The 26,630-nt window shown below is 37.8% G+C and overlaps 1 protein-coding gene across 1 annotated transcript in view; it reads right to left on the bottom strand.

Annotated features, from left to right (window-relative positions):
- Positions 1-26,630, bottom strand: part of ITPRID1 (ITPR interacting domain containing 1) — a 71,003-nt gene that overhangs the window by 27,830 nt on the left and 16,543 nt on the right. The window contains 2 exon segments of the mRNA XM_028119318.2: positions 16,694-16,751; positions 22,717-23,279. Coding sequence (XP_027975119.2) covers positions 16,694-16,751; positions 22,717-23,279 — 621 coding nt within the window.

Below are 26,630 nucleotides of genomic sequence, written 5' to 3'. Positions count from 1 at the left end.
TAAATTAGCAATGATTTACATTTTAAAAAAAATCAAGAAAAGTCACAATCGAAAACCATGATCGAAGATAATGCTATTACTATACTGAAAACAAACCACAATTCCTGAAATTTGCAAGAATTCCAACAATTTACACATCTGTATGTATAATAGGGATCTTGTAATGCTGTCAAAGCAGGCCTCTTAACAAAAAACTGAGTTAGAATTCCCGGTACACTCTAACATACTACTTGTATTAGTCTTTACTTTGAACTTAATATGTTACTAGTAATAGTCTTGATCTTACCTGAAGATTAGAGGATAAGCAATGACACATGCTTTATTCATCAGCATCAGAGAAAGGATTTCCATTTTTTAAATCAGTTAATGTTTCATTGTCCTTAAAAGAGTAAGGACAATACATTGATAATCACTGATCATGTCTTTATATCTTCGTCCATAGAAATGACAGAAGAGGATTTGCAAATGATCTGTGGGATGAATCCATAGTGATAACAATCGTACCAATAGCTACCATTTACTGCTTGCTGTTATTGCTTGTGATATTCTGTACATGTTGTCTCTCATTCTTACAACGGCCAAGTTAGGTAAATTTTATCATGCCCATCATGAAAATAGAAGCTTTGAGGTTTGTGGGCCTCAGATAACTTACCATAGGTCACACACATCATACATGTGACCTGACCTTTTTCCAATAAAACACACATATCAAATCTTTGGTGTTTTCTCCAGTCAGTCCCGTATCCACACCCAAAGAAGAAATGAGAAGATATTGGCAGTATGTGTTTGATGAACCTGTATGACTTTATTTTTTTCTAAGGGTTAAGTCTGGACGATGGTAACTTCTACAGTTTTCCTAATCAATATATATGTCCTAGAAGCTATCTTATTCTCCTCTCAAAAATTAATATAAAACTAACCTGAACTAGGTTACATTTTCAAGCCTACAGCTTATAGCTAAAAGGAAATATCCACTTAGCCCCTTGGCTAATGGTGATGGAAACGATTAGCAGTGGACCCTCAGTGAGGTCCAGTGTCCATCCCTGCCATTCTAGTTTGGGGAACAAGAAAGGACAGTTCAGGATTCCTCGTGATCTGAAAGCATAAACGTAGCTGCTAAGGCATGAGTTTTCTCAGTGGTTCTTTCTGACGTTGGTTTCAAAATATAAGCAATGACGGCTCTGAAGTCAGATGACAACGGTGTCTGATGCGCTCTCTTCAGAAAACCTTCCTTAATTATACAATAAAATAGAGCTCCCTGGGCCAGGACGCTTTATACTACATTACCCCATTTTATTTTTTTATAACCTTTAAAAATATCTGAAATTATCTTGTTAGTTAATTAATTCCATAAATATTTATTGAACATCAATTATGCACCAGGATCTGCATATGTTCTAAGGATCTGGGCATACAGTGTTGAACCACAGAGAGAAAATTACTGTATTCATGAGGTGTATATACCAATTAATTATATGTCATCTTTTCTTTTTGTAGAGGCTTTGTCGGTATTATTTACAGCTCTGGACACATAATGGGTGCTTAATAAATATTTGCTAAATGATTAGAAAAAGTATAAAGCTGCAGACCTGCACGCAGAATTATTTTTCGTATAAGCCACCGAGCTCAAGTTAAGTCTCATAGTCCGTTCTACACTCTCCTCCCCTCCAAAAGCAAAGGTATCTAGTTCCAGCATTCCCTTGTAAAGTATCATTTATTGGACACATCCCTGGACTCACCTCCCCAGCCCTCTTATCTTAGATGCTTGAGAAGATCTTGGAGGTTATGTAAGTACTTTAAGCATTGGATGGTTTGTACTAAACAATGATCAAACACTCCATCCTACCTGGGATCAAGGACACTGGATGGTGTAGTGAAGAGGTCTCTAAGCTTTAATATAGGTGACCTGGATTCAACTCCTAACGTTGGTGCATACTAACCAGTTGTTCTGTGGCAAGTCACTTAACTCCTCTGAGCCAAAGTCCAGCATCTAAAAAAGGTAATAAGCCTGACTGCTTGAACTATTGCACAGATGATATGGGGAACAAACATATGAGCTAGAAAATATCGAAGCTCTTATTAATGACAAGAAGGACACAAATGTAACTTAATATCTTTATGCTGTACAAAGAGCAAGAAGGAGTTCAAAATGATACTTGCAATTTAAATAAAAAAATGATACCTGCATTTCTGAGGAGCCACTTTTCAAGTTCAGGAATGTCCAGAGTGTTATTAGGTATACAACATAAATATAAACATAACTACTGGATCTGGCTTCAGACTGAAACAAAACAGACTGCTGATCATATGGGAATTTAAAAGAAAGATGGCCTTAACTAAGAATATCTTTCCTTCTGGTGTGTCTTTCTACCTGATATTCTACAAGTAGAAAATTTAAAATCCATTGTTACTGAATAATAACACAAATGTAGGGTCTGGGCTAAAATGTTAGAATGAACACATATTTTTTTCTTGCAAATATCCTACGAAAGCTCCAGTAAAGAAATGTGTTTTATTACAAAGACATAAAGAGAGAGAAGTACTTCTAGACCTTCAAACCCTATTACTCCATAAAAGCAACATGAACACTGGCAAGAATTGCCAAAATTAACTCATTCAGAACTCTAGAAATTAACCAAAGTCCTGCAGCAATCTAAGGAACTATATTCAAGAAAAGAAATAGCTGTATATAAGTAAGAACAGTGCACTGTGTGGCATCTTACCTACCTGAATCCCATCATCCTCTCCCCAGCTCTATCTACATCAGCCCTAAAACCCAGCAAAGCCTTCAGAATTCTGCAGGAAATGAATGTAGAATATGATGCTGAGCCAACTTATCAATCAAGTGTGAGGGCAGGATAAAGACATTTTCAGATACACAGCATCTTAGGAAATTTACCCTTTTTGCATACTTCTTAGGAAGCTACTAGGGATATTCTTCCATCAAAGTGAAGGCATCCATCAAGACAGAGAAGTACCAAACAAAAACAGAAACAAAAAACTGGAGATCCGACGAAGATAAAACCCAAAGGAATTTCCAAGGTGATGTTGCCAAGATATCCTAGAATGATAACCGTGCATCAGACATGAAAGGGCCACCACTTGATGTGAACGGCACACTGAGGGCAGGGCTTTATTCTCTGATTCTACATCCTTTTTATCTAATGAAATCAGTGGAGGATGTTCTATGAACAGCAACAACAACAAGGAGAATTCAAAGAGAGAAAAGAGAGAAGACTTGAGCTCTAAGAAAGACAATCTAACCCAAGAAAAAGGCAAAGGAAAAAATCTCGAAGTTGACTGCTTCATAGCAGGCTTAGAAATCATTCCATCCAGAGAAAAAAAGAATGAAAATTACCGTAAGGGTAGATGTGAAGAGTTCACTGAAATTATCAGATTTGCTAGCCTAAATGAGGTAAAATTTTACTGAAAAAAAAAATGTACTGAGAAGGTATTGGAAGGTGTAGAAAGAGTTGGCAATATGCCCAAGGGAAAATAAACAATAAGAAAAAAATGCTTTTCCAGAAAAATCTTGATCCATATCTTTTATTCAGTATCTCCATGGTAAACCTTCAATTTCTTCAATTTCCCTGATGAACTCATCTATCAATACAATAATTGATATAAATATTTGAAAGAGTGTCTGATGGACATAAAAAATTTTTTACTTTCTAAATTCAAAGCTCTTTCTCCATAACAAGTCAGATCAACAGAAACCTAGGATAGTGGATTGCATTATCTTTGCAAAGTTTTATTTGTGTGACCTTGGTTTCATTTAAGCCTCAGCGGATTGGACATCATGAGTTTCTCTCTGTCCCTCTGTCTTATATCATTGCAGACAACTGGGGACGAGCTCGATTGTCTTTTTATCATAGGCGGAAGTACAACTCCTGGGAAATCTTTGTTGATCTCATTCACCCATTGAACAAACTGTTTTGAGCTTCTAGTAGGTATCAGGTCCCCCACTAGTTTAAAAGGGTATGTGTGTCAGGGTCTTCCAACTGCTAGGAAACCATAGTTCATTCACTTTCCAGTTAACAAAGAGCAAATAATGGTTTTTGAAATAGTCTTCTTTCTCAGAATGCAAGAATTTACACTATCAGTATTATTTATTAATATAATAGAAAAAATATTGATAAAAACTGAACTTTGAAAGTCCCTGGAGACCAACTCTACACATTTTTGAAAGAAAATCACTTAATGAAAATAGAGTATCTACAACTTCATACCATTTTGTATTTTATAAAATCAATTGTAAAGCCCATTGGTTAAAGCGTCAGACCCCGATCAAGGTTAAACCTGTGGGATTGCCAGGCAGGTGGGCAAATTGCACATGCTGCAGGAAATAGACCATGTCAGATATGATTGTTGACGTCTGTGTGGGCACCAGAAGCTGACTAGAGTTGGCAGCGGAAGAAACCAATCAAAATCTCAGCTGCTCTGGCTTGGTGCCTCTCTTTAACCTCTCTACCCAGGAAGAAGAATGAGCCTTACCTCTGGCTTCAACTTGCCCAGGGAAGGCTGGGAGGGGGAGATGCCAACTCTCTTTCCAAGGTGAGGAGAACAACGAGAATATGGTCAGTTATGGAAGGAAAAATCCTAATACTCAAAGCCTCTTCTAGCACTGGTTTCCTTTTCAGTGGGATACCCTGTTTGCTCAGCCTTTTCTAGAGCCTTGTGCCTACAGGCTGATGCTTGCTACAGTGGACAGGAATTGAAACTTCCTTCTGACAGATACTGAAAAAGGAGCTGGGAAGCTATGATCTCCCCCTTGTGCTTTCCCAAGCCACTGATCTTCAGGCTACTTCACATAACCTGGGACTTTCGGCAAAAACAAAACAAAACAAAACAAACAAAACAACACCTTTTAATTAATGGCCTGGTTTCCTGATTAATGGCCTTGTTAATTAATGACCTTATTTCACCTTGAAAGGTTTTACAGGAGCACTTGGCCAGTGATCAAAGGGACATAGAAAGGAGCAGAGAAGTGGGAAGGCTGAGCTGGGGTAAGAATAGGGGATAAAACACAAGAGAAAGAGCATCTGAGCTGTCCTTCCTTACGGTCCTTTTTTCATCTTTGGTGCTTCCATCCACTGGGCCACACCCTCCCTTCCCTGCGTAATCACCAATCCAGGATTAAAAACATCGGCGAGAGAGTGATTTTCAAATCCCCTTCCAAAACAATCTCTCAGGCTAAAATGAAATAAAGCATTCTTGGTTTCGTATCTGGCATAAACTATCTTCTGAAAACACTTTGGAACACACTGCTTGTTAAACCAAAAAATTTTATAAGGGGCATGGCAAGGAGCACTCCTGTTTATTTCATATCTAGCAAGTTCTGTGGGGGTGTGAATAATAATATTTTAATATTAATATAATAATAACCATTATTATTATGTATTAAGTCTGAATTTAAATATTAAACTCAACCCTTGGTTAAGTCATAAACTTCACTTTGCTCCCTTTGTTGGTGTTGATGATTTCAGCCATGTGAATATATGTTGATTTTAATATTTCCTTAGAAATAGAGCAGTGCTTTCTCTGTGGAACTATCACAGTAGTTCTACCTACATTTTTATATTATGGTGGTATCTTGGCTATTCTAACATAACAACATTAAAATTTTTGCTAGGGAAACAGAGAAGTGTTTTAGCAAGAATAAAAGCTTGGGGTCAGACAGAACTGTGAATCCCAGCTCGGTCACTCATTAGCTAGATTGATCCCAATTACTTATCCTCTCTGAGCTCGGTTTTCTCATCTATAAAATGGGAGTAAAATCCACCTACCCCCATGGCTGTTTTGATGATAAATTAAGAATGTAAAGTGCTTTGTAGAGTGCCTGGCACACAGAATGCTCAGTAAAGATGTACGCTCATTCCTTAAACTCATTCCTCATGCTGACCCCTCTGTAGATGTGATGCCAACCCTTAGCTATGGAGATGCATGGAGAGAATCCTTAAAAGAAGTAACCGTCTTGTTAGGGACCTGTGTCTTACACCAGCTGATTATAATTCAAGGCAAACTATGTTAAGGCCTAGAGAAAGGCATATGTCAAAATTTAGGGGAGCACTGAAGAAGGTGTATCCCCAGGGAACAAGGTTCTCGGAGGAAGTGATAGAAGAGTCATCACCGAACCGAGACACTGAGGATGGGTGACATTTGGCAGGTGGAAAAGGAGATTGGAGGGGATTCCGTGAAAAAGAAGCAACGCATTGCAGAGATGGAAAGGTAGGGAACGCTGGAGGCCACCGAGCGACCCCATATACGCAGTGCAGCCTAGGGGAGAGGAAGGAAGCCTGCCAGGATGGACTGAGGCCAGAATGGGACAGGCCTTGAATTCAATCCTAAGGAGATTGACATTCATTTAGAGACAATTGAGAGAAATAATTTAAAAAAATATGAATAAACATGACAGCATTCTCATGGACGTAAAAGCCACCAAAGACGGTGGAGGGTGTTGTATCTACAGAACTTAGCATCAGGCAACTGCCCCTTTCGTTCCATAGTGGATAATACCAGGCTCCACACTATTGGAACATACTCAGTCAATTAAGAAAAGTACTGATTGCCGGCTGCAAAATTATCCCCATGGTGCCAAAATGTTTGTGGAGTGGGTGGGGAGAGGGAGGGAAGGTGTGATAATTAAAAGAATTGTTACTTGCGATGTCACAGGAGCCAATGTGTTAACTCTGCATGCTGGGAAGCTAGAGTGCTCCCAGCTGCCACGGGGAGGGAGGATGTGGTTTGATCCCTGGCACCACTCGTTGGGACAAGATGAATCACAAATGTGTTAATAGTGAGGTTCCATGTCATAATGTGCCAGATGGAGGTGGTTACATCTCTGATTGATTGCCTCCTGGCCAAGACAGGGGTTTTCCAGAAGGCAAAATTGGCACTGGAGCTCAAGGGATCAGCAGGTCTTTATTTTGGTCAACGTGGACCTGACGTTCTTGACTTTATGAAGTGTGGCTTTCCCCACGACACGGGCAGCCAGAAAGTATGTGGATGAAGAAGGAGATGATGAGGGTGTGATACATGCAAGAAACAGTTTTGCACTGGACAGAGCTCTTCTGGCTAAACGTGGCCCTTAAGGAATCCACGGGGGCACTGGAAATAAGGGGGTGGGGTGTGGGTGGGGAGTCGCAGTAGATGCCCCGCTTGCCAATGAATTAAGCAACTAGAAAGGGAGAAAGAAAGCCAAGCAAGAGAAGGAGCCAGAGAAGGAGCTTCAGACACCCAATCCCCACAGCCACAGAGTCCAGGTGCCAGGCTGAGGCCACCGGGGCAGAACCACAGAGCAGAGCGTGGCAGGGTGACCTTCCTGCCTGTACCCTCCCACTCCCCGCCCCCGTAACCACCCAGCTCTTTGTTGTGGTGGTTTCCTTCCCCCAGCACAAGCTTCCAACTATAAACAGCCAACTACAAGGGCAATAACTGTGGCATCCTACTGGGAACTAAGGCAGCCTCTCGTGCAGGCGCTGGGTCCTAATACAGGACAGTGAATAAAGCTTCATTACAGAACAATGGAGTTAGCTGCCAGAGCCTACAGATTTGAATAAACAACAAATAAGCAACATCTGCTCCAGCATATGTGTATGGTAAAAAAAAAAGTCACAAAATAAAAGAATTTGTAAATGCCAAAAGCAACACTAAACTGCCAGAGCTACTGTAGAGTGAATTTTTAATTGCACATGCAAAGCGGCAGGCTGTGGGTATTAGTCTCACATATGTCTTGTTGCTGCCAACCTGGGAGTATAGATGAATTTAATTAAATAAGGATTATCCCTTCTCCCCAGTACAATTACTTATTTATAACAATGATAAAATTGCCTAATAAAAAAATTGTAATATTTCAAAAACAAGCCTAGAAAACACCCTGCTTTCTGTGTAAGTCGTTCAGGGCTGTTTGAGTTTGAGTGTGTCTTTTAAAATTAAGTCTTTGCCTACTGCCAAGGAAGAAAAAGCAAACAACCCTTATCATAAAGCCTGCTGCAGTTAAACAGCCAGAGACGGCATTATGGAGAAATATAAAGAAGACACAGAGCAGCATGGGAATTGCCTTTCATGGGGCGTGTAGAAAATTAAGCAATTGGACTCAAATGGAGGCCAGGTGACTGAGCCAAGGGACAGGGCCACTGAGCCTTGGGCTCCCCCAGTGTCCCGGTCCTAATCTGTTTTGTGAACAGGCAGTCACCGGTGATCGATCAGTTCCCCTTATTTTGGCTCTCCCTCTTTCCTGCATGCTAATTCTCCGAAAACAGGTAACACTACCCCAACCAAACAAACAACAGAAGAGATGGGCACTTGAGCCCCTCTTCTCCGTTCCAGGGGATTTCATTTTTTACCTCCAAGTTAGCAACCCCCATTGTCAGGGAGGCCAGTGGCGATTATCCAAGTATGAAACTGTAGATGGCAAAGTAGATTCATGTGTACATTACTACAGAAACCAGTATCTTCTGAGTCTCGTGATCTAAGTTTATCTTTGAGCAATTTTGTTGCTGAAATAGCTTTACTGCGCTAGAAGTTAAGGCAAGTGCTAAGAGCTTATGACCAGGTGCACTCTCCCAAAGTCAATTCAGAAGCCAGGCAGAAACAAAAGGCAGTCCGGGGCTCTGGGGTGTGTGGCTGTGGGCCGTTACACCATCTCTCCACTTCAGTGTCCTCATCTGTGCAATGGGAACAGTAATGATAGAATCCACCTCCAAAGGAGGATTCAATGAATTAATACAGGTAATGTGCCTGGAATGGCACCTGGTATGGAGTAAGCGCTCAATAAATGTTGCCAAGAATTTAAAGGGATGCTTTAGCAGGGCACTCAAATCTGCACTTGGCTCTTTCGCAGATGTTAGTAGCTTTCGATTTATCTTTTGCTTTTCCTTCACGACACATGGCAATTGTAATTCAATAATTAATTGGTTTCTCCTGAAATTCACAAGCTCCACGAGACTAAGTTCTGTTTTGCTTTCATTTGCATCCCCAGAACCTAGACCAGGTTCTTACACATATAAGCGCTCATTAAATATTCATTGAATGAATGAATTCAGTATGGAAGGAGAACTAGATTTGAATTCAAAAGATCTTGACCTGAATTTTGGTCTTTCCTTGGCCACTTGTGTAAACTCAAGCAAGTTGCTTAATTTGTTGATATCTTATCTCTAAAGAGGAAAGACTAGTATGGTGATTACATTAAATAATGTAATTGAAACTGCTCAGGACACGGCAAATGTGAGTATCAAATATAAATTTTTAATTAACTATGAACTGCTTCCTAATAATAATTGATTGGATTATAGAATTAAGCAACAGATTCCGTGTATATTCAGGGAAAACAACTTTCTGAGAGATGTTGCTGGAATGTGTGCAAAACCAAAATAATTAAGTCTACATTACTTAGGACTAAATGCAACATGCAAAAAGAAAGCACCAATTCATAGATTTGAAAGGAAGATACATATTGGATCCAGTCCTAATTTACAAATACTGAAATCCATGCCAGTAAAATCATTAAAAATACCATGTGCTGTATTTTAAGATAATCATTATACTCTGCCCACAGTGCACTGTTGCAACATTAAATCACCACTGGTGAATTTGAATGGAAACTCTTCTGGCTAAGGTAAGAGAAACTTAGATGGTGTCATGTATGCTGTTCCCTGAGGGATCAGGCACTGTGCTAGGCGTAGGGATGGCAGGTAAATAAGACAAGATTCCTATTCTCAAGCAGAACATAATTTAGTGTAAAGGAGAGAGGCATAAGTAAATGGTTCCTGTTTTTCCAGATGAGTCTTGTAGAAGTGTTATTTACTAAGGCTAGCAATAGCATAAAGGGAGAGCTTACACGTAGAGAAGAGAAAGGACGAAGAGTAGTAGGGACTGTGGAATTTGTCTGCTTAAGAAAAGAGAATGGGCTATTTTTTGGTGTTCTTCTAAATTAGTATACCAGCCCCTTTGAAATAACATAATGATGAGAGAGAGAGAGAATGAGAATGAGAAATCGAAAGAGACTAAACAGAATCTAGTATAGTGGTAACTGATGAGGAAGAAGACCAAAAGGCCAACTGGGAGACAGGATATAAAAAGGGACCTCTTCAAAGCTACCTTTTCCAAATCTGCTTTGGAGCAAAAACCCTATTAGCAAAACCTTAATAATTTAGCTCTCACTCAATCCCCAAATATACTCAATTTGTAAAAATGAACATTTAGCATTATCTTGGTTGAGTGATTATTTATTCTGTTGTGGACAAATTAGCAAATACAGAGAAGCAAAAGAAGGAAAAACCAGATGTCACTTATCATCTAGACTGCCGTTGTCTTTACCATGTACACTTGCGTTTTCTCTATTTTTGTTTTTTTTGTGGGAGGGTTGAGGGTTAGAAACTTGTATTAAAAATTTTAACTTGTACCATATAAAATATAAAAAAAGAAAAAAATATATTACCTGAGCCCCATCACTATGAGATGATCACCAAACTATTAACTCTAGTTTAACTCATATGCAAATTTATTTTTTTTATTTATTTGAGAGAGAGAGTGATTGAAAGACAGAGAGAGCACAAGCAGGGGGAGTAGCAGAGGGAGAGGGAGAAGCAGACTCCCCGCTGAGCAGGGAGCCCGACGAGACGCGGGGTTCGATCCCAGGACCCCGGGATCATTACCCAAGCAGAAGGCAGACGCCCAACAACTGAGCCACCCAGGCGCCCCTTTTGGACACTTAAGCTAGTTCTAATTTTTCACACCTCTTTTATAATTGACTTCAGGTAACTTCAAAGAGGACATACCCGGGTAGGAAGATACACACAGTTGCAAAGTTTCTGATACATATGTTATATATTGCCTTCCAGAAAGCAATGTGTATTCTTGCCAACATTAGATTATATGATTTCTTAAACTTCTGTCAATTTAATAACTCATCTGCCTATTTTAGTGTATATTTAGTGTATATTTCTTAGATTACTACTGAGGTTGAAAACTGCTTCATTTGCATTAGCTTATTGAATAAAATTCCTACTGACACCTTTATTTTTTGTTCAATTCTCTTGCATTGGGAAATTTCAAACATGTACAAAGTGTAGAAAATAACACAACATGTATCTATTCCTTATCAACACCTACTAGTTCTATCCAGTTCTATTAAAATTTAACATTTTTCCATAGATACTTCAGATTTTTTTTTTAAAGGAAACATTATAGAAACATTATTTACCTGGGTTTATCCCTTCCTGATCCCATTGCCTTGCTCTTTACCTTCCTCCCCAGAGTTAACCAGGATCCTGAATTTGGTGTTTATATTTCCATTGTGTATTTTTGTGCTTTTATTTGGTATGTGCATTAGTAATACATACCAGGCGTTGCTAAGGTAAATATATTTTATATATGGTATGCGCCTAACTGTGATTTATTTACCCCCACCTTATATTCGTGATATTTTTTCATGTGGACAAATTAACCTGTTTGCTTATTATCATTGCGGTATATTATATTCTACTCTTACAACTATGCTACGATATCATTAACCTTATTCTTACTGATTTGATTGCCTTTAGGTTGTTTTAAATTTTTCACTATTTCGGGGTTGCAAAAAAATGTTTTTTATATGTTCATTCATCTGCATATATGTGAGGATTTCTCTAGGGCATATGCTACACATGAAATGGCTAAGTCAAATGGTCTGTGAATCTTTAACTTTACTTGATTTTGCCAAACTGCTTTGCAAAATGGCTGTACCAATTTATAATCTCACCAGCCCTGTAAGATTTCTCCCCTCTCACCAATACTTGGTAGAATCAAATTTAAAAAATTCTGTCAGTCTAAAATGGTATCTAATCATTTAAATTGATCTGTGCTTGATTATAATAGGGTAGAGCACGTTTTCTTCTATATAGGTTAAGTTTTTAATAAACACCTTGCTGTGTATAAACTGTAGATAACTTCCAGTTCGTGACTTTGTTTTTTAATTGAAGTGTAATTGACCTGTGACTGCTCTTTGAACTTTGTTTATGCTGTCTTTTTTGAACCAATATTAACATTTATAATGAAGTCATATTATCAGAATTTCTCTTTATAGTGTGTGTTTTTTGGGTGTCCCATTCAAGAAATTGTGTCTTGCTCTCAGGTCATAAATATACCCTTCTTTATTTTCTTCTGTAAGGACCAATGCTTTGCTTTTCACATTTAGACCTTTGCTATACTTGGATTTATCTTTGTTAATGGGACAAGCTAAGGGTTTAATTTTCAATCTTTTTCATATGGATAACCAATCTTTTGTATCAATCATGTTCATCCTTTCCCCATTGGTTTTGAAAAGCTTGCTCTGACTTTTCATTTCCATACATGTAGGGGTCTGTTTCTACTCTCTATTTAACTGGTCCATCATCTTTAAAAAAATTTTTTTTAAAGATTTTATTTATTTATTTGAGAGAGAGAGAGCGCGCATAGAGGGAGAGTGAGAGGGAGAAGCAGACTCCCCGTTGAGCAGGGAGCCCAACGTGGGGCTCAATCCCAGGACCCTGAGATCATGACCTGAGTGGAAGGCAGATGCTTAACTGTCTAAGCCACCCAGGTGCCCCCCCAATTTATTTTCAACAGTGGCATAACACCTTCATTACAATTATAAGTGTTCATTTCTAGTAGCACAATTCCTCCTCCATGATCTTCATTATTATCTTAGCTTTTCTTGGCCCTTTACTAGTACATAGGAATTTCAGGACAATCTTGTAGGTTCCACACACACACACACACACACACACACACACACACACACACACACACACAAAACAAAACAAAAACCAACCCTATCAGGATTTATATTGAAATTGTATTGTGAATTTTATTATTAGTGAAGATTTGGCTTCTTTATATTATTGAGTGTTCCTGTTCATGAACATGACATAGCTTTGCTTTTATTTAGGTCTTTGTTATGAGATATGGTAATATTTTATAATTTTCCCAATAAATATCCTGAATCTTCTTTATATATGTTCAAAGGTCCTCTTACAGGCTTATTGTTGTTGGAATTGTGAAAGAAATCTTTTTTTTTTTCTTTAGTGTCTTCCTAATTTGTTACTGGTGGTGCTTGGAGATAATACTGATTTTTGCATTTTGCTCTTGCATTCAACAAACTTGCTAAGCATTATTATTCTATTACTATGCCTATTAATTCTCTTGGGATTTCTATGCAGACAGCTATTTTGTCTGCAAAGGTGGACAGTTTTTAAGTTTATATACATCTTACTTCATGGTGTTGTCATTCTGCTTTGACTTTTAGTTTGATGCTGAATAAAAGTAGTGCCAGCAAGTTTTGTTCATGGTTGAATAGGATTTCCTTGAAGGTTTCGTTGTTAGGATTGATAGTTGCTATCAAGATTTGATAGATGCCTCTTAGGCTAAGAACATTTCCTTCTATTTCTCCTTGCAAAGAACTTTTGTTAATTCCTTATTGTTTATGATGAAAATACACTCTCAGCTTGTCATTTACCTTTTAATTTTTTATGATTGTTTTTCATACATAGGTGTTCCACGCTAGGTAGTGAAAAATTGATTAATTGAATTAGCTATTGCATTTTAAGCCACACTTTAAAAATAATTTTCTATTCCGAAATTATATAAAATTCATCTACATTTATATTTTTAGCCCTTTGATAATTTGGGTGTGTTTTTTGCATTTAATTGTCTATCTGAAATTTCATTCATCTAAAGTTCTATTGGCAAACAGTGAAATATTTTTTAAATATACACATCTTTTCCTAAGCTAACAAGTTGATCATATCATTTATTTCCTTTAATAACTTATCATTGTAGTTGATAAATTAGTTTTTCCATTGTGAAAAAACTGAAATATTCAAATGAAAGCTAGTTTTCAAGGATTAGTATACTTTTAATGCTTTACTGCATTTAAATCCTCATTACTTTATTGAAAAATGTTTACATCTGTACTCATAAGGAAAATTTATCAATTTTGTGAGCCATCTTAATCAATTTTGAAATCAAGGTTTTGTGTTGTTTTTCTTTTAATCTAAAAGGAACAGGAAAGATTTACAAATGCTTACGTTATCTGGAAGATTTATACAGAAGAGCAATTATCTCTTGAAAAATTGAGAGTCTACTCAGGTAACAATTTTGGTTTTATTTTGTCATTGTTCTTTGCTGTTCTTAGAGATAGTTTTTGGTAAACTCAAGTTTTGTTTATTTTTCCCCTCTATGGTATTAGTTTACTTAACAGTTCTATTATGTTACTTTGTTAATTTTTTGGTTTAATTTTTTTTGGTTTAAAATAGATATGTATATATGAACATTGAGAACATAATAACAATATAAATCTGGTAATAGAAACACATTTTCTAAAATATCATCCATATTAATTATCCCTAGTTTTAATTATACCACTTGTATTGGTATTGGTATTCCTTTATAATTTAAACATGGGTTTTGCAAATGATATAACTTCTTTTCTGTATCAGTGGTTCTGTCTTTTGTCTAGTTTTATTTTGATTAATTTTATTTGTATGCCTTTCTCTCTTCTATTGTTTGACAACTTTGTTTTTATTCCCTACACAAAAAACTAGTGCTTTGATTTTACTTACCAAATTATTTTTTCCTCCTTTCTACATGATTAATTTCTGGCTTATTAATCTCTAACTTTTAATTATGTTTATTTTACTGTTTTTATGATGATGTCTTGAGGCAAATAATTTATTTTAGTTCTTACATGTTCGATAATGAAAACAATTATTGCTATGAATTTGCCTCAGATTACTGTGTCTGTTCCAGGTCTTCAATTTTATATGAAATATTCATCATTGTTATTGAAATGATCTGAACTTACAGTTTTAAAGGAGCAACTTCTGCACATTTTTTGGGATGGAGTACTCAGTCCCTAAGTCCTGGATTTAGTATTTTGTTTTGTTTGTTGGGAGGAGGGAGTGTTACTTATATTTTTATTTTTGAATTTGAATATTCCTGCATTTATCCATGATAAGGTGGCCTATACATAATGTGTGCATATGTAAGAAATCAATGAAATAATCTTTGCATTTACAAATTGTTAGCTCTTTTAATAAAATATACCAAGAACACTGAGAAAGAATACTTATTTCAATATTTTTCTATCATGCTCATGTTATCAATTACAATATTAATATATTATTTATCACCTTTTACTATGTTATGTTTGGTCTGTAGAAAACTGAGAGGAATTTTAAAATTTCCCAATTTTGGAAGAGATGTTGGTCAAAGGATATAAAGTTATAACTGGGTAAGATAGATAAGTCTAAAGATCTAACGTACCTGGTGACTATAGTCTTGGTAACTTTGAGTCAAAATTCATTCACGGATATTCATATCATATACATATATAAATTCATTCATATATATAATTTGTTCATATAGATAATGAATTCATTCATTCATTTATTCATATATAAATAAGAGTAATCCTTTTCCCTTTTTCTCATTAATAGAAATAGAACTAGTTTTACTTATTTTTTTCCTCAGTCCTATTTTTTCTTCAGTTAATGACACTGTTTTTGAAAGTAATAAATGACATTTGCTTCACTTTTGTTCAGATTTTATCCATTAGGTTAACCTTCACTCATCTTACTTTGCTCTCTGAATTTGAAACTAAATGTAGGTTAGTGTTGTTGCCTAACTTTCCAAATCATTTTTTGGAATAATTGAGGTGACTTACATGATATCAGCAGACCTTTTAATTGAATGTCAAGGAAGGCAGTTCCTATTGGCACAGGGACCTCCAGCTTCATTGAGAAGCATTCAATTAGATGGAAAACAGATGCTTATTTTTGCCTTATAAACCTCAATTCAGGTTATGTGGTAATTACTTCGAAGAGCGGGATAACAATTTATGTAATCAGCAGGACCCTATAATTACTAATGCATAATTTCTAAACAGCATTTAGCAAAATGAGGCCCATACATACACTTTGTAATGAAAAAGATGTGTTTGACACCACGCTAAATTAGATTAAAAATTTGCATATTTTCTTCCAGGAAATGCACTAGCTTCATCTGCTTTATTTTGCTTCACTAATCCCTATCTACTTTTCGCTCTGTTATAGGATCATGGAAATGCTGAATCAAATGATGGCTGAATGGGAGCTTAAGAATGAGGAGTAGAGAAAGCCCTCCTTCTCTGCTGTCTAGGATTCTACAACAGGATTCTGAGAGATTATTTGGAAAGTGACATCTAGGCAACTTGTTTCCACGGATAGTTAATATGAAGGTCCTACCATCACTTAATTTAGAATGTAAGGGCTAGCAGAGAACTTAAAAAGTTACCTCCACTTACCTAAGGCCCAGTAAAATGATATGACTTTTGTCACATCGAACAGTTGTCAGTAAGAGTTAGAAAGTATTCCCTCAGTTAGTCCCAGTTCTATGTGGAATTCCTTCCACGCTCCTGATCAAATCACACAGAGTTAATCTGAGACAAACCGCATGCTGCATCAGCCCAGGGATGTGGGACATATCTGTAGTAAGTTGTTTGAAATTTCTATGTAGACTGGCATTGCTGGTAGGTTTTTAATCGTAGTAGGTAGAAATAGTAGTGGTAGTAAATAGCAGTGGGAGTAGCTATGCCATCTTCTGAAGATAACTTAAGCTCTACATATTAAGAAAGTTGAGCACGAGTTCATCTTTCTGAAAGGCCATGGATGACTTTGCACACCGCGATAAATCTTACCTGTAATTCCCGATGTCATGTCAAGAGGATTACCAGTCTCTTCCTCAAAGCTCTGGACCTGAGACACCAAAATACATCAATCTCATTAGGAATGTTTTCATAATAAATTCACTTCATTTATTTAATCGACATATAATGAGTGCCTCCTGGCTACTGCTAAGAGGATTAACCATGACTTCTGAACTCAAATAGCTTATGGTCAGCTGCAGGCTGGTGGCACGTACACGGCACTCAGGATAAAAATTAAAGAACTAAAGGAGATCAGGAGAGAGAAATGAGGGAATCACTTCCAGGTGGGAGGAACAGAGACCCTGTCTGGAAGATGTAGCATTTGAGTGAAACTTAAATAATAATGTTATTATTATTGGGATGCCTGGGTGGCTCAGTTGGTTAAGCATCTGCCTTCAGCCCAGATCATAATCCCAGAGTCCTGGGATCGAGTCCTGCATCAGGCTCCTCGCTCAGGGGGGAGTCTGCTTCTCCCTCTGCCTGTCGCTCACCCTGCTTGTGCGCTCTCTCTCTCTCTCTGACAAATAAATAAATAAAATTAAAAAAAAAGAAGAATCTTTGTGTTTACATCTTAAAAAAATAATGTTATTATTATTCTAGATTTTTTTTTTTTTTGCTCCTAAAGAGTTTTAAATCTATTTGGAGAGAGGAAGTTATTTTCCACATTTAATTTTATCTCTCTAAGGGGTTTATTTATGACTTGGTAAATTTATGGAGAGCAATTCAGAAAATTCACAATTCAGTTGCCATACAGAGCTTAGATAGCTCAAAGAAAATTGGTTTTCCAAATTGATAGAGCGGAATTTATTTTTAAAATTCTTTTCAGTTGGACATCTTGGCTCTTTCCACAGTTTGGCTATTGTGGACATTGCTGCTATAAACATCGGGGTGCACATACCCCTTTGGATCCCTGCATTTGTATCTTTGGGGTAAATACCCAGTAGTGCAATTGCTGGATCATATGGTTAGCTCTATTTTCAACTTTTTGAGGAACCTAGCCAAGATGTCCATCGACAGATGAATGATAAAGAAGATGTGGTGTATACACACACACACACACACACACACACACACACACACACACACACACACAGTGGAATATTATGCAGCCATCAAAAGGAATGAGATCTTGCCATTTGCAATGACGTGGATGGAACTGGAGGGTGTTATGCTGAGTGAAATAAGTCAATCAGAGAAAGACATGTATCATATGACCTCACTGATATGAGGAATTCTTTAATCTCAGGAAACAAACTGAGGGTTGCTGGAGTGGTGGGGGGTGGGAGGGATGGGGTGGCTGGGTGATAGACATTGGGCAGGGTATGTGCTATGGTGAGCGCTGTGAATTGTGCAAGACTGTTGGATCACAGATCTGTACCTCTGAAACAAATAATGCAATATATGTTAAGAAAAAAAAAGAAGAAGAAGATAGCAGGAGGGGAAGAATGAAGGGGGGAAATCGGAGGGGGAGATGAACCATGAGAGACGGCGGACTCTGAAAAACAAACTGAGGGTTCTAGAGGGGAGGGGGTGCAGGGATGGGTTAGCCCGGTGATGGGTATTAAGGAGGGCATGTACTGCATGGAGCACTGGGTGTTACACGCAAACAGTGAATCATGGAACACTACATCACAAACTAATGATGTAATGTATGGTGATAAACATAACAATAAAAATTTAAAGAAAAAAAATAAAATTCTTTTCAGAAATTAATAAATACTACTCTATTGAGAATAAAATTATGCATAAAACAAAATAGTAAGTATTTTTTTATAAGTAATAATATAGATTACTATAGAAGCTGGATAAATAAAAAAGTAAAGAAGGTAAGAAAACAGTGACTGTTAATATTTTGGAGTGTGTTTTGCAGGTTTCCTTTTTAATATGTTTTTTTCTGAATATAGTTATGTAATCAAAATTTTTCACCCAATCAAAATTTTTCACTCAAAACTTAGAAGGGGAAATTTTTTCCCACTTGTAAGATTTCTTTGAAAACACCATTTTTAATGACTTTACAATAGACCGTATTTAGAAGGTACATTATTTACTTAATGGTTCTTCTAATGGTGGAATGTTTTCTGCATTTTGCCAATAAAATAATAATGGTGAGATGAGTATCCTTGTACAGAAATCTTTTTCTACATGTCATATTATTTATTTGGACTGGTGTCTGAATAGTGAAAGCTGAATCAAAGGACATTTAAACATTGTGGTACATGTGGCCAAAGATGACCTTTAACTCAGGAAGAGAGGACCTCAAGGGTTTAGCTCAGCAATGTAAGAAGAACTATTTATTCCTTCTTTTTAATCCTTCATCTCTTTTCTTCAAAGAAGTTATTTTATACTTGTAATTAATGAGACATACTTCTTAACATTATTTTTATTGGTTTTATAACTCAAACCAGTGTTCAGCATATGTTTTTAAGTACAATAAGGAGATTCTTTTGCTCTGATTATTATCATAGAGAAAAGCCCATTTAGTGCAATGTAAAGTATGTACTCATCTGTCAAGAAATAACCCTCAAGCAACAAAATCCCAACAATTTAAAATGAAAACCAAGTGTATTCTTGGGTTATTCCACCGGAGCCAAATTTATTAATAAATTTTTAAAAATTAAAAATAAAGAAATAGTTATTAACTTTGGAAATATTTCCCACCTAATCAGGATGCTGATTGGCATTGTTTAATAATATGGGCAATATTCTCACACATGAGTTCTAGAGAGCAGGATCCCTGTATGGAAGTGGGAAGAAGATTAAAATGCTTTATTGTGGATATAAAGAAGCATCCTACCTTGACTTTATAATTGCAGATGCTTCATTAGTATTAAATTCTCAATATGTTTGGGAATTAAAAAAGAAAGGGAGAGACTCAGTTTTACTAAGTAAAATTAAAGACAAAAATATGTTGATTTGTGCATTAAAAAAATCTATGCACAATTTTCCTGCAATCATAGTTTTGAAGAGTGAGCCAAGTATTGCCAAATTCAGCCTTTAATAGGATGTTAGGGAAAGCATCATAGATTGATCTGGAGGCAAATTTTGGCCAAACACAGTTGAAATTCTGATAGCTAGATATTTAAGGACATTGGCTCATGTTTTAAATGCCATGAAAATCTGCCAATTTCACACATATTTTTCATTTCTTATAATTGGATTTTTAAATTTGCCATTAAAAAAAATGACTATTAAATCTGGCATTAGCTCCTGTTTAAGATGCAACCTACCCAAGCTTCATTTACTCATCCGTTGGTATCGAGTGAAACAAATATTTTTCTCCCAGTCTGTGATGAGGATGTAATATTTTTTAAGTATATTTTTTAGAAAAACAAAATTCAAGTAGTGAGTTTCTTTTATATTGTTTTCGGGGCTCTCTCTGCCTTAGATATGCAGACAGCCTCTCACACACACAAATCTGGGTAAATATTAAAGAAACACCATAAACAAAGTGGGCTATGTAGTTCAACAGAATATTCTGTTTCTCTATGAATGCCACCCACAGACTAAGTTAATATTATCAAATATTTTTCTCGTTGATTTACTCATTCATAAATATTTACTGAGTACCTACTATGTGCCTAAAAACAGGTGAGTTTGTTTTCTTTTATTTTGGTGTCCGAGTTTCTTCCCACCCCCACATATACTACTGGATAGCTTTTCCTTGAACAATTGTCATTTAAGAATCTTTGAAAGTGTACCATGCAAGAATTGACATTCTTTTCTCAGTCCTTTTTATGCTGAATATGATATTTATCTCTCTCTGTACTCTCACATATAGATGGCATCCAACGGACATTATTTTCCTCTAAGTCAGTCTAGCCTGAAGCACAAAAAACTTCGTAAGGGAACAGTAGCCTCTGTGGGGCGTGCCAACAGGCCGGAGATGGTGACATTTCTTGTTTGGACCATAGGTGATATAGCAGACTGACAAATGGTTTGCAGATTTTCTTGATATTCTTTATAGAACTTTGAGTAGTAGCTTGGTAATTAAATAATCTTTGCAAGATCGAATTAAAAGAAAATAATTTTTCTTAGTGCCACCTCAGTTTATCTTCAAATCAGGGCACGAGACCAAAGGTCTGCTTTTTTCTCCACTTGTAATTTTTATTCATTTGCAGGCTGCTGGTTTACATTCAGATTAATATTTTTTTTTTCATTCAGATTAATATTTTAAGGTTCTTTTTCAAAATACTTTAAGGTTCTTGAAATCATTTTGACATAAGGTATGTACACATATAAGCATATACACGTAGATATTAGGAGTATTGACAGCTACAGATTTTGAGGCAACTGCCGTATCTTTGTGGGACGGGGAGGGCTACAAATAGGCATAGTCACCCACTTCCTCTTCTTCTTCTGGGGCGATGGCTAAGCCTTACTTCCTTCAAGTTCCTTGGGCCTCTAGCCCCCAGCGGGTTAAGGTCTCTGCGCCCCAGAGATCCCAAACATGTCTAGAGTGATATAAAACTCTACCAGTAGAGCTGGCACTCTCCTTGCGTGTTACTGGCTTCTGGACCCATCTCTGCCAGGGCACAGAGGTTCCCTTGAGGGTGGAGTCTGCCCCCTAGAGCCCATCAGAGTGCCTAGCACGTCCAGGGCTCAAAGGAAAGGTGGGCCCACCTTGGGATTTGCGTAAAAATAGCCTGCCCTACTTCTGGAAAATTTACATGATAAAGGGGAAAATTTTGCTCTTTTGTTCTTCCTTGTCATTATAGTAAAGAAAAGAGAAATGTGTGAAAATGTGTATATGTTCTTTTTTTAAAGACTGAGGAGTGCATGGGGGGCTGTCATCTAAATGAGGGTGAAAATTAGCATGAGTGAGGGAAGGTAAAGATGAAGAAGCACATCGAAAAATATGTGAATATATATATATATATACATATATATATACGTATATATATATATATATATTTGTTGTTTTGTTTGAACAGAAGCTCTTTAACTGACTGACTGACATTAGTCTTTCTCCCAGTCAGGAGAGAGAAGTGTGTGGGGTTATGAGGGTCTGACCCTGGGTGGATGGGAAATGAATGGTGTGGAGAGGAGAAAACAGGCAGTGTGAAGAGGCACGAGTGGGGAAAGGGTCTGTAAAAGTATAATCTTTTCTCTATCCCATGTTTCACACCTGTGTTTTAAGAACAGAATGTATGGTGATCATGCTGCATAACATGTGGTAAAAAGGATGGAGGCAAGCAGCCACTGACGTGTGAACTTCAGTCAGCCCACAGGACCCATGCCAAGGGGTGCTGTGCCGCAGTGCAGTCCAGGGAGAGCCAGAAGTGGGAGAATTACCCCAACACGTCAGCCTCAAGGGCATTCATACTTGCCTGGGGTCGGCTCATGGTGGCATAGAATGAGGCGGACAATGCCAACCGCACAGGCACCGGAAGAAGTTGGGACCAGCCAGAAAGGTATACTGGCCTGGGAGTGAGGCTGACACAGAGAGTTCTTGGTGCACAGAGTGGTGAATATATATGTGTGCAATGCAGGTCAAGTTATGTGAGTATCGATAAATTCTAAAGCAAGCAAACAAATAAAATACTAGTCCTGTAAAATCAAAACCAAACCCAAGTCTCTAGTTCTTTGTCCAAGGCCCTGCATGAGGCATCATGGGGGGAAATACTTCCAAGACACATCTCCTTGAGGACAGAACCTGGTCATCGGGGAGCTGACAGACCAGCGGGGGAGATGCCATCAACACACATGTACAGTCTCTGTCATATAAGCTCTCTCTACCAAGGCTGTGAAAACCCAGAGTGGAAGTGATGGGCAAGTTGCATTGAGTGGCAAGTACTTGTTTCACCCTCCAAGGCGGTGAAACAAGGAAAGTTAGAGAGTGGATGGAAGCATGCTAGAATTGCCTTAAATGTCCTAGACTAAAAACAGGATTTTGGAACAGTAAGATATAATGCTGAGGGGGTGAAAGATTAAGGGGTCAACTGAATGTAGGAGGCAGAAAATGCCTTGGGGAGGGTTGTTCCCTTGGAAGTTGAGCGTGTGGGTATGTCACTGACCTCTTCCATTTCAAAGGAGTCTGGTGCTTCACTTGAGAGACAAGACAAGCTTTTGTGCTTGTTAGTTTGAGTAGCGTTCACCTTTTGAGTTCTATCCTTGACTGACCTCTCAGATATATAGGAAAGAGGAGCCCCCTTGGCCAGTGTGGATGAGCAAGACCATTGCTTGCTCAGAAGACCTCGGGGAGAATGACAAGGTACCAAATCATCGCAGGCTTGGAGAGATGAGTGCTCTGCTGAAGGAGACAAATGACTTTGGTCATGGTTGTTTGTCACAACTGGTAACTCTGCTCCACACTCTCCTGATTTTGCAGAGGTGATGAAAAACTTGCCCCTCATCTTCAATGACTCTGACGCTTCTGGGCTGCAGTCTCTCCTAATGCTCTGCTTTGAAGCTCTCTTGAAAAGTTCACCCATTCTTCTTCGATGTTCTTTGGCTTCATTCACTGAGGTTCTTTGCATATTTTCCCCTCCATCTTTGTTCGGCAGGATGTTAACATTATTCAGCAAAGATGAGAAGGCATTGGCTTTGTGGTCCAGGATCTCCAGCTGTCTGAAACGACCTGAACAATTCAAGGAGCACAGAATTTTTAGACTGGGTCTTTTCCATGACACTGCATGAATGTGGTCAAAATTGAAAAGGTTGGTGACACATGTGATTTTCAAGATGGGAAAGACTACAGGCTTTTGAAACTCGTTTTTCTCAGTACATGCCACTGGTTATTATGAAGGTGATTCCCCAACAGAAGGAGATGCCATTGTGTCATGGGGAAAGCGAACACCTTTTATACTTGGTTAAATATGCATGACTATATACATTCGTATATGCCTGTAGTGTTTATGTGTGAATCCATAAAAACTATAGGTGAGCATGAATCTTAACTTAATCTTGTGTATTAAACTAAATGGTAAAGAGTGAACCTAGCTCTTTCATATGAGATGAACTTGCATATTCTTCCATGGCTTTAGGTGGCAGATATCTTAATCGTCACCTCCACCATCTCCACCTACACTGTCACCTAATAGTGTGCGAAGATTATGGAATATAGAGTTAGAAGGCCTAGATCCAAATCCCAGGTCAACCAATCCCTGGAAGGGTGATGTCATAGTAAATGAATTAATAGAAATATGGTGCCTAGGGCCTGTGCCAAGCACATAGGAAATGGTCAGTTTCCTTATCTGGAGAATGAGGGTAATAATACCCATCTTATGTATCTCTCACACCTGTTGTGAAAAGCACAATGCTGTACAAATATCAGTAGTTAGAGTTATAAATGTGTAAGACTCAGGACAGAAATATATTGTCCTCAATCATCCAAGAGAAGATAGTCATTAATGTGAAAATCCATTTGCCTTTTCAAATGAACCAGCTCCTCAATTTGTAAGTCTTTCTGGATGGTTCATTTAGGCAATTCACAAGTATTGACTTCATTAACATATGGAAGGGACCTAGTGCATCCACGACAATTTGGGGACACATTGCCACTTTGAAAGAAAATGGTGAAAAATTGTTTTGGTATCTCCAGATAATAAAACCAAAATGATGGAAACAGAACACTTTGTTTTTATTACATAGCCTTTTCTTAACCCCGGTGATAGCATGCTGGGTTGCATAGCTCAGCAGTGGTCAAAGGCCACGTTGGTGGGTAAGGACACTGTCCTCTGTTCTGTTATTTGCACCAGCACAGAAATGCTACTGACTTTCCCATGAGCATATCCCTGCACCTACCTGCTCCCATCACCGGAAAAGGGAAGATAGTGACTACCAATCCTCCTACTTTAAAAACCATGATGGACTTTTCACAGAAGATCGTGATATTCTTTTAAGACCAAGAGGAACTTGGGTTCTGAATATTTTCAGAAGCGTTCTGATTACATTTTCCCCCTAAATTCAGCTTTAGTTGAAACTAAATCTTTTTTTGTGTGTGTGAGCCCAAGGGTATGACTGAATCATAATTGTACTTTTATGATTTTCTTAACATCCATCCTATAGCAGAATTGTTATACTTAGACAAAGATAAAATCTATCTTTTTAACTGGTTGAGTCAATTCAAAGAACACAATCTTGTGGTATTAGAGGAGTGGGAGTGTTTTCTTATTGTTTTGTTTTTTGTTTGTTTTTGCCTTTGGGGAGATTGAGCAATGAAGTAATTCATTCTCATCCCTTTAAGTTTGAAGCTTTTTTGGGCACCTGGGTGGCTCAACTGGTTCAACGACTGCTTTTGGCTCACATCATGATCCCGGAGTCCTGGGATGGAGTCTGACATCGGGCTCCTGGCTCAGTGGGGAGCCGGCTTCTCCCTCTGACCCTCTCCCCCTCATGCTGTTTCTCTCTCTCTCTCAAATAAATAAATAAATAAAATATTTTTTTTAAAAGTTTGAAGCTTTTTTATGGACTTTGAATGAGACATACTTTCCCTTCTGTTTTTAGAACAACCAATTAATTTATTATTGCTTGTTTTACATTTGATCGTCTCAGTTTTTTTGAATCAGAAGTGTCCTGGTAAGTGTTGAGTGAGAACAGTTACTGTGCATTATTAGCACGGTGTTGATGGTGGAAATAAGAGTGAGGCACAATCACAGGACTAGGGGCCCATCTCCCGGGTCTTCTATAATCCCTGTGTCAATTTCAACTGTAAAATGTTTACGTCACAGCTCAGGTCAAACACTCCCCAAATAGTGAGAAGTGCTATTATTTTCTCCAAAGAAAGAACTGATCAAAGACCTCACATCTCCCTATGTCAGGAGGAGACAACAAAGAAGGATACAAATTTCCTCTAAAAGGTAAAGAGACATGGCATTGCAATATCTTCAGGGATACATACTCTTTTATAAAAATTGCATTGCTGAGATTTTGAGGCCCATTTCACCCACATGAAAATGGGGGGAAACAGAGGCTAAAATGAAAAACCTAAGATATTTGTTTGAGAAAGACACTTTATCTCACTTGACTTTCATGAATTTATTTAAAGAACGTATTTCAGAAACAGAATTTTGGCATTTTCTCCAGTCCAGAATTTTGCAAACTCTATCCCATGGAGGAGATGTTCTTCAATGTTCCTCCAGAGGGGTTTTGTATTTAAATGATTTTGAAAATGCTGGCCTGCATCCTCTCTAGGAGACCCAGAGTGCACTTCAGCATAGTAAGCAAATTCCGAAGTAAATAAACCTGTTTAACTGCCAGTCATCTTTCCCCCAAATTATTTGAGCATGGTACACATACTCCAAGAACATCCCAGTGATGTCCTAGAGAAAAGTATTCCATTGAACACCAGTTGGGGCAACATAGCAGCATGCATGATAACTAAGAGGGTTAGGCATAGTTAATCCACAAATCTGGAAATGTGACAGCTTAACACCTATCACTTACAGTTTATGGTGGAATAAGAAGTGTTCTAAGCCTCATACATGAGGAAATTAAGGTTTTACCTTGTGACTGGTGATAAGCTTTGTCAGATCCTGGTTCCTCTGCCTCCTGGGTATGTGGTTATGGTATACATTAGGGCTGTTCACCGGTATTGCATTTTCTTTTTTCTGAACATATGGTAAGATTGCACATTCTCACCCTTTTGGAGTTAAGTATGGCCATGTGACTGATTTTGGCCAATGAAACCTGACAATGAAATCAATGGGTAAATTCTGAGCAGAAAGAGGTAAGAGTCAAGTATGATTCTCCATTTCCACCTTTTCTCTGTCACTGCAACCAGTGACATTCCAGATGATGGGGCCAGGTCCACATAGGAGGACAACATGGAGCAGATTTTTCCCCCAAACGCTCATATGAACCTGCAGCAGACACATGATCTGTTTCCTAGGTTTGCTAGGCAAACCTTGATCACAGAGTGATCAAGACGTACACATTTCTGTTCTAGGCCACCGCAATAGAGAGGTGATTGCTACTGCACACATCTTCC

Source organism: Eumetopias jubatus, unplaced genomic scaffold (assembly GCF_037043125.1).
Source record: "Eumetopias jubatus isolate StellerSeaLion01/CBP00866 unplaced genomic scaffold, mEumJub1_p1.0 scaffold_14, whole genome shotgun sequence".
Taxonomy (NCBI): domain Eukaryota; kingdom Metazoa; phylum Chordata; class Mammalia; order Carnivora; family Otariidae; genus Eumetopias; species Eumetopias jubatus.
The sequence above is the reverse complement of the archived record's forward strand: the minus strand, read 5'-3'. Positions and strand labels throughout refer to the sequence as shown.